The 9,631-nt window shown below is 37.6% G+C and overlaps 1 protein-coding gene across 1 annotated transcript in view; it reads right to left on the bottom strand.

Moving 5' to 3' along the window:
* The window catches only part of AGTPBP1 (ATP/GTP binding protein 1), a 219,950-nt gene that overhangs the window by 49,577 nt on the left and 160,742 nt on the right, over positions 1-9,631 (bottom strand). Inside the window, exons 19-22 of the mRNA XM_006875881.1 lie at positions 5,873-6,026; positions 4,874-5,054; positions 2,458-2,587; positions 1,143-1,274 (exon numbers count right to left, since the gene is read on the bottom strand). Coding sequence (XP_006875943.1) covers positions 1,143-1,274; positions 2,458-2,587; positions 4,874-5,054; positions 5,873-6,026 — 597 coding nt within the window. The remainder of the gene's footprint in view (positions 1-1,142; positions 1,275-2,457; positions 2,588-4,873; positions 5,055-5,872; positions 6,027-9,631) is intronic.

Here is a 9,631-nt window from a genome sequence, read left to right as displayed (position 1 = left end):
TTTCTTTGTCTTGTACACAGGGTCACTGTATATATCAAACAGTCTCCATTTCTTCTCAATATCACTAAACTCTGCTCAATTACTCTGTTTTCTTCTAAGACTCTAAACTCCTAAAGGTCATGTATATTGAAGGCAAACTTCTTGAGACTTTCAAGCTCTGAGAACATCTCTTTTCTGCCTTTACACTTAACTGACAGTTAGGATACGTGGTGGGTGGCAATCTAGCTGAGACGTGTGAAAATGTATGTCCATTAACTGTTTGCTTCCAGTGTTGCTGCTGAGAAAACTGATGCCATTTGTACACATCATCTTTTGTAGAAGAATCTGAAATCTTAGGAAAACTTCTCCTGAACATAGTCAATAGCTTTCCTATGCACCATCAACAAGCAATTTGAGGAGAGGAAGGCAGACATGTGGGGGAAACGATTTTTACTCCCAACTATAACAAAACTCATACAATATTTCAAAATAAATTTAACAAAAATATCAGGCCTATGTGGAAGAAATTTTTTTTATCTTACTGAATAACATGAGAGACCACAATAAATATAGTCAATGTTCACAGAAAGCCATGTTCATGTCATAATAAGAAGAATTCTCCCAAATTTACTCAGATTTATATCTCAATATATGTTTCTACAAACTGATTCTAAAATTCATAAGGAAGAATACTATGCAAAAAAGAGTCAAGTTAATTTTTAAAGAGAGAAAAATCTGCCTTGAGGTATCAATACTTACCATCAATCTATAATCGAAATCATGTGGTATACAGAAAGAAAAACAAGCAGAAAGCCCCGAAACAGACCCATACATATGGAAACATGATATGTAACAGAGAAAACGTCATAAAATTGGCAGAAGAAGGATATATTATTTAATAAATGCTGCTGAGGAAACTGGTTATCCACAGGGAAAACAGTATTTAATGACTACATCTCATACAAAACAAATTTTAAATAGATTAAAATTCTACATGCAAAAAGCAAAAGCTTTTCAAAGAAATCTGTAAACAAGATCTCTGAAGCAAAGATGGCAAAATGTCAACATTTACTGAATTTGGGTAGTTTGTATAAGCTAAATGATTTTCTGAGTTTTACGCACGTCTGAAGTTCAAAGTCTCATGAGTAATAGATAGTACGTACCCTGTACCCCGTATCTTCCACTATATCACTGGAAGCTGCACTATCATTGGTATGCCACACTGTCTCTTTGATGCTGCAGCCATACATAAATACATTTTTCTTTCGGGAGTGGCCATGGTAATCACAATAAACCTTAAAAAGATAATAATTTTTTCTATTGAAAATGTCAAATTATTGTTACCAAGTAAAACTAGTTAACATGTAGTCAATAAACATGGTATCCTTCTTATAACAGAATCACCTACCACATAACAATTAGAAGACATAAAATAGTTCTAGAAAGGATCTATGACTAATTTGAGAATTGCTATAGCCTTTGAAGTCCTGCCCTAAGCCTCGAGTTTGTCTCTTTCCTTGTTATCTACTATTTACCATTTTAAAAATAAATCAATTATAGCACAAATCTTCCAACTGCAGCTAATAATGTCTCCAAAGGATTGTTAAACATTCACCTAACTTAAAAGAACACAAAACTCTCTCTCTCATGAAAAACACAAGTAAAAAAGGATCTGGTTTAAACTAATTTTTAAGAGTATTTTTTAAATGACAAGTACAGAACACACTCACATGTCAATTTTACTGCTCTACAAAATTTTGCAAGCTTTCCCTAAGTAAGATTAGATCATTTAAACTCTAATACAATGAGAGTACTCTAAACTAAAGCTGCTGAAAACAGAAGAAACATAGGCAGAGTGTCCGGTGTGCATGAGAAATTTAACAGTTTGAGGGCTGACTCAAGACCTCGGAGAATAATACTGCTACTAGTTTGAGAATTTAAGAGATTTACTGTATAACTCAATGTTGTTTAAAGAGTAAAGTTAAAAACATAAAATTTACAACCAGGAGATTAATGAACAGGAAAGAAAAAGGGCTTAAGAGAATTATATATATATATATATATATTAAACCTGAGGAAACAAGAAGAACAAATACACTGTATTAGGGGTGTGGTGGCTCCACAGGATAAGCAATGGACAGTAAACATAAGCCCACCAGCTGCTTATGGATGAGAGATGAGAAAATTTCTGCCACAGCAAAGGTTTACAACCTCAGAAACCCTACACATGGTCTCTGAGTCAGAACCAACTCAATGACACATAACAACAACAATAACATATACCACATTAATTCAGATAATAATTTGATATCATAATTAAAACACAAGGGGGGGTAGCTAATAGAAAAAGACATTTTTAAAAACTGCTTTGAAATTATTCATTTTGTAACCAGACACTAATGTACAAAATACTAAGACATTAATCAACAAAAAACATGTCTTTGACTACTCAGAGTAAAAGCATATATTGCCACTTACCAGGGGTAAGCGCTTCACTGCAGCCAGGTACTGCAGCAGCCCCTTTGCATGGTAAATTGTAGGATGCAAATCTGGGTTTGGACTTTGCCATTGTCTGTTCAAATCTTCCCCACTTAAAGAACAACGGTGGCTACACATACATAAACACAGAGACAATGAAAGAAAAACATCAGTACCAATACACCTTTATATTAAGTTCCCGGTTTGATTCAATGATTCTATTCCATACTTCAAAATGGCAGGAATGGTGGGCTCACTTGAATTATCATAGTCCTTCTATGAACATTTATTGAGCATTTCCTCTGTGCAAGATCCTGTGTTGTATATACACTTAACTGTGGTAAGCTTTCAGATTTATAGGTCAAATTTTTCAAGCTACAGAAAAAAATAATTCTTAGTTCTGGGGTTTTGTTACCTACTTTGTAAAATATATTAATGGTCATATTTTCCATTTGATTACATAATAATCAACTGTCACACATTGAAACCTGTGAGATGCAGAACTCCACAGGGCTGTCTTATTTTTCCTGATCTTGCACGTCTTCCATCTTTGACAAGGTACAGTCTTACCATTTGTCTGCTATCGTTCTGTAGCAGTGGAAAGAAAATACTTGAGTTTCCCTTCTTTGGCAGGCTTTCATCTTACGCAGGCTCCAGCTTTCATAGGTTTTACTGAACTAACTGTCTGTATCTTAACTTCACTAGTTATTACATAAAGACATCTTTTCTAAGAAAGACAAGTATGAGAAAAGTAGGCGTTCTTGGATAATTTCAAGTATATTTTCATTTATTCATAGGTACACTAAGTACTAAGGAGTCCTGGTGTGGCACTATAGGATAAGCACTGGAGTGCTAACCACAAGGCTGGTGGTTCCAGCAGCTCCTCAGAAACCCTATAAATGTTTGCTGTGAGTTGGAACTGACTCGACAGCACTTATCTACAATAATAAGTATTAAAGCCACCGAGCAAAAATTTAGGCCAAAAGTCAGAAGGCAATAAAAGAAGTATAAAGAGGAATCTAATTGGTAAAAAATGCTTCTGAATTAAAACTACACAAAATAACTCATTTTAATTCCATAATCATAACAAACTAACCAAAAAGAAATTATTCTATTTGTTAACAATTCAATTATTTTCTAAAATCTGAGAACTATTCATGTTACTGCTATTAAATTAAATATGGTAACTTCATCTTGAGGATGCTCATGGCAACTAGACTGAAGCTTGTCTTTCAAGAGTACTCTGAAGACTGTCTAATTGACAGAAACAAATGAACTGTGCTAAGAGTACACCACTTCAACTTCACAACTCATTCTACTCTAGTATTTCCATGTAAAAGGAGCCTCAGTGGTGTAACAGTTAACTGCTTGGCTGCTAACTGAAAGCTTGACAGTTCAAACCCAGCCAATGGCACTCCAGGAGAAAGATCTGTTTCCATAAAGACTGCTGAATTCATGTGACATTAAGCTGATTCCAACGTATACCCACCCTTACAGGACAGAGGTGAACTGCCCTACAGAGTTTCCAAGGCTGTGAAGCAGACTGCTGCATCTTTCTTCCATGAAGCAGCTGCTGGGTTTGAACCAACCATCTTTCAGTTAGCAGTCAAGCACCTAACCCCTGCACCACACCACCAGGACAGGACCAATCCCGTAAAGATTACAGTCAAGGAAACTCTATGGGGTAGTACTACTCTGTCACGTGGGGTCACTATGAGTCAACATCGATTTGACTACACCCACAATAACAACATTTTATTTAAGGAATTTCTTCTGTCAGAAAATATACCTCCTAATATCAGGAAGGGAGTCCTGGCGAGGCGCTGTGGGTTCATGGGCCAGACTGCAAAGCCGTTTGATCTACAAGGTTGGCGGTTCAAGCTCACCAATAGCTCCTCGGAAACTCTATACAGGGTCGCTATGAGTCGGAACTGACTCAATGGCACTTAACAACAACAACAAATATCAGGAAGAGGTTAGCTGAAAGGGCTAACATTCCACATTAATGGTAAGTGATCCCCAGATACTCTGATTTGGGCCAATCTAAGATCATGCCACTGACACATTTTTAAAAAGAGCAATACGGAGATATATGTTAAAAATCCTTTCTCATATCCTAACATTCTGATTTCCTTAAAGGAATTAAAGCAAGACACATAGGCATTGTATGAGTCACATTCTCATAAATATGGAATTCCTCAAAACATCTTACTATTAGCATACAAAATACACGTTCATTTTTAAATGTGTATTTTAGATGAATCTCACCAAAAAATAAAAACTTTCTTCTATTTAAAAAAACAAAACAAAAACCACATGATTTTTCCAAATTAACCTGTATCCTATTATTTCAACAGCGTATACAGGACAGTCACAGTAATTTTACAACACGTCTATGAACTATTTCTTAACTTACTTTCCATTGATGACACCATCTGGATTTAGCATAGGGACAATTTTAAAAATATAGGATTCTCGTAAGCTCTGAGCAGTCGGGTTATTGCTCATGAGATATTCCAATGTTCCTTTCATAACCCAGCTTGCGTTAGTTTCTCCAGGATGCACCCGAGCAGACAAGAAAATGTAAGGGCGATTCCCTAGAGCACACATCAAATCTCAAATTAAAATCAACGACTACTAAAAGTGTGAATGGTGTCTTACTCTGGGGATTTACGATTAATCTAACATGGAATTAGTTAATATAATCTTGGTTTTATATAGAAAAAGTATTTGGGGAAATTTTAAATACAGAATTGTTATTTCATAAACTCAAATGGAGAAGGAAAATATACTCTTGTCCCTGTCTTACAGTAACTATGCCAAGCACAGAGGGGAAAAGGTATTATCTGTTCAGAGATTTACAAATAAAAATATTTTTACTACACACACATGCCTACAAAGTAACCACTTAGTTCACGCCTCTTGTAATTTCATACACATCGAGCTCTTTCTCTTTCCTTGAAAATACTTTATATTTTTATCAAAATTATAAGTTTTCTTATTTTTATTCCCACTGTTGTACACTGAATGCAATTTTTAAAACGTAAATGGCAAGGAAAAACAAGTAGCTATTCAGTACTAGCTATCAAAACATTTGATAGGTTTCTGGATTTTATATTGCTAAACATTATTTCTAGCAATATATCAGCTCCTAAATCACTATTATACTTAATACCAAGCATAGAAATTAAGGAATATTACTATCAAAAAGGACCTTAAGAGATTATCTGATCCCATTCCCTCAATTTCAAACTGAGGAAACTGAAGTTCAGAGATGGACAGCAACAGGGCTAACGCTCACGTCTTCTGAGACATACTAATCCTGGTATTATTTCCACTATAAAATAGTGAGAAAAAAAAAAAAAAAAAACTAAGTGAGAATTACTGATATTTTGAGTTAAGAAGATGGACTTACTGAATTGACAGATATGTTCATAATAATTAGACTCTGGCACTGCTGTTATAGTCACCAAAGGACAGCTGTTTCCAGACAGGGTTTCACACAACACATCTTTTCGAAAATAGATTTGCTGAGGATTGTGTGCTGACTCCAATTTTTGAAGATGCATCTTGACAAAAATATAAAAGCAAATATGTAATCACTTAAAACCTCCCTATGATACATAAATTCAAGCTCACAAGCTGCTCCTCGGAAACCCTATACAGAATCGCTGTGGGTCAGAACCAACTCAATGGCACTTAATAACAACATGATATATAGAAATAATGCATCCAGATCGCCACATAACTAGAAGTGGTTCAGATTCCTAATCACTTATCTGGAACCATCAGGCATCCATACTGGGGGGAATTTGAAAATGGTGATACAGTGTATATACCACAAACTGTGTAACACAATCAGCAGGGTCAGAGGCAGCACTCTGTTATTACTAGTACTGCTACAGCAAAACATCTGAAGTCACCCTAAAAGGAAGGATGTATAGTAAATTAGCTCACACCAGTTCAGGTTAGACTTTGCTGTCAACTTGGGTATAAAAAAACTTTAGGTTTTCAAAGCTTTTTTGGTTTGCAAATGTGAGTAAGTGCAGACCTGCAACAGCAATCTAAAACTAAATAAAGCAAATTATTTAGCATAAATATGTCACTAACTTCTTTTCCTATTTTCAAGATTCATACAGGTTCATTGTAAAACATCTAGAAAACACAAAAGTTAGCAAAAAAAAAAATTCTTTAGCAACCAGAATTGCACAATATCTAATTATTTACCCAGAGCTGCAATGTAAATGGATAAACTATGATTATATGTAAATTTTTATAATCTGCTTTTATTGGTTAACATTAATACACAGACACACATATATACATACATTTGCAGTTATAAACATTATACTACATCATAAAACACACTAAAAATGTGTTTTTTTCAAAGACAGCTTTTAGTACTTTTATTTTCTAATTAAACCAAAACAAAATTGTCCAATCCCTTATTTTATGATATTTAGCTGGTCTCTAAACTTTGAGTCCATTCTCCTAACCAGCACTCACTGAGAGGTCACTACTAGCCAGAAACTGTGAGGCATGGCAGTGCACAGATGGGAAGGGGAGTCTGGTCTAATCTGTGCAGTCAGGAAAGGCCATCTAAGGAAATGAGATTTCAATTGAGATTCAAAGGTTAAGTGGATTCAGAGTGTGTGGGGGGTGGGCGTGGGGTCGGGGGGCAGGGGCAGCAGGTAGAATGCCCACTGAATAGTTTTCATCTTGTCTAGATGAGTATGGTGAAAGGAGAGAGGAATAAAATTCTAATTGTTATCATGACTAATTGCAACTGTCATCATCACAAAGATAGAAGTTTTATAACAAAAACAGGGGAGTAGTCAACCATGCAATCAGTCCAGGAATAGAGAACCCTAAGACCATCGAGAGAAAGGAGTACAAGCGGAATGTGGGGACCCTATCCAGAGAAGCAGCCACACCAGAGACGGAGACAGAGATATCTAAGGGCATGGAGAGATAGAGCGCAGCTAAGGACTAGATTCATGGAAAGAGAAAGGCTGGGTGCTGGTGGCCAGAAGCTGGTGACCAGTGGGCAGGTTTGCAGAATGTGTCCCTTTATTGTTTAAATTATTATGTATTCCTGAGAGTTTTTATGTACATCACCATCCCACCCCGCCCCCTAAAAAAAAAAGAGAGAATAGGAGCAAATATGTTAAATGATGCTACACAAAGGAGATAGTAATCACTGCAATGAAATGATGAGTGTAAAACTGATGTTCCCTCGAGTAAACTATCGCTCAATTCACAATAAAATTTTTTTAAAAAATAAAAAAACATTATTAAAATCTCATCAATCCTCTACCTCAGATATATTTAATGATCAGATCATTCTAAATACAACTCAAATAGTAGTAGAACACTATTTTTAAGTTTTAAATACAGAAAATTTACCTAAAAATATGTTATTGTAGTAAATAAAAATGCTTTCTTGTGGCCACACACATACACAGAGAGAAAGGAAAGTGGAGAAGAAAGAGAAGAGTGCGGCAGGTGGAGAAAAAGTGTGTAGTGTACAACAAACAAAAGCAAAAAGGGCATTTCTGAGAACTGAAGAAAGTTCGCAATAGTAGGCCAAAGGAACAACAGTGAGAAATAAAGAATCTGAAACAGAATGAGACAAGCCTGTCTCCCAAAGCAAGTTCAGCATACTTCTGATATAACTAAGTGGTACAGGGATGTCACTTCCAAAACTTTAATAGGCATATATTTTACTGTAAATTTAAATTTTTCTGAGGGTATTAATTTAGGATGAAGTTTTAAACAGTGTATTTCTTAAAGACAACTATTCAATAATAAAGGTGCTCTGATAGCGTAGTGGTTACAAGTTGGGCTGCAAACCTCAAGGTCAGCAGTGCGAAAATACAAGCCGTTGCACGGGAGAAAGATGAGGCTTTCTGCTCCTGTAAAGATTTACAGCCTCAGGAATGCTATCCAGGGTCGCTATGAGTTAGAACCGACTCCACGGCACACTACCACCACCATTCAATAATAGTTTAAATAGTGTGTGGATATGGAAATAGTATGTAGGTATTGTGAAAAACAGAGAAATGACTAAATGAACCATACGATTTTAGACTTCATACAAAGAGCAAGAGAAACCATTAAGCAGGGGTGTAAATGATGGTATTTCTCACTAATAACCTCTGAGTGCAATAGGAATACTGAGTGCAATAGGAAAAAAATCTAAAGACGAGGCAGTAAGATTAAAGTGAATCCTAAGACACCACTTTGAAAAAGGTTGGCAGAAGTTGAGAAACAATGATTGCCTGGAAAAGGTAGTGGCAGCAGCGCTGAAAAGAGTAGAATTCAAAAAGTATTTACAGAGAGAAGGGGACCGGCGCTTCCCGGACCAGGCAGCTCAGGGAGGGTTCCGGGGAAAAGGGGCGGAATCGCACATAGGAAACCTCTGTCTAGGAGACAGACAGCCTTTGAACAAACATAAGATCTTATATTTCAAAATTCTTAACTCGTTTTTTTTAAAAGATCAAATTGCTGAGGAATTATAGGGATTTTTGAGCTTTTGCCTGCCTGCACGCGGCTCCTGCTTCCGTGCCCGCGCTGGTGAGTGTGTCTGCCCCCTGCAGACCTTGGAATGCAGGGCTAGAGCAACCCCACTTAGAAGGCTGCATTTCCAGAGAAAAGGAAGCATAAACTAACAAAGCCAAGAAAATAGAGAGGGATATCGGCAAGGATCTCAAGAAATTCGGGGTACCCACGGTACAGAGAGACTAAGAGAGGCAATTTTTACGTTATCAAATACAGACACTACCTTCCTGCAGCCATTACCCCCAGTCCTCTACTGCCCCGGCCTAGACCAGCCCTCTGCCAATCCGCCAAGGCTCAGGAACGCCGAAGGCACAGACCCGCCCACTGAGGCCAAGGGCCTCCCAAGGCCCAGACACTCCCACTGAGGCCAAAGCCTGCCCTGAGGCCCAACCCGCCGACTGGTTGGTCACAAAGGCCCAAGCCCAACCAAGGCCCGGTCCAAGGTCCAGGGCCCCCAAGGCCCAACCAGCCGTGTAGCCAGGTCGCGGAGGCCCAGGGCCCCTGAGGCCCAACCCGCCATGTAGCCCGGTCGCCAAGGCCCAGTGCCCCTGAGAACCAACCCACCCTAAGCCCGTTCCCGAGGCACAAGCCTCCCGAGGCCCAACCCGCCCAC

Source organism: Chrysochloris asiatica, unplaced genomic scaffold, assembly GCF_000296735.1.
Source record: "Chrysochloris asiatica unplaced genomic scaffold, ChrAsi1.0 scaffold00344, whole genome shotgun sequence".
NCBI classification, from domain to species: domain Eukaryota; kingdom Metazoa; phylum Chordata; class Mammalia; order Afrosoricida; family Chrysochloridae; genus Chrysochloris; species Chrysochloris asiatica.
This window is presented reverse-complemented; position numbering and strand designations above follow the sequence as displayed.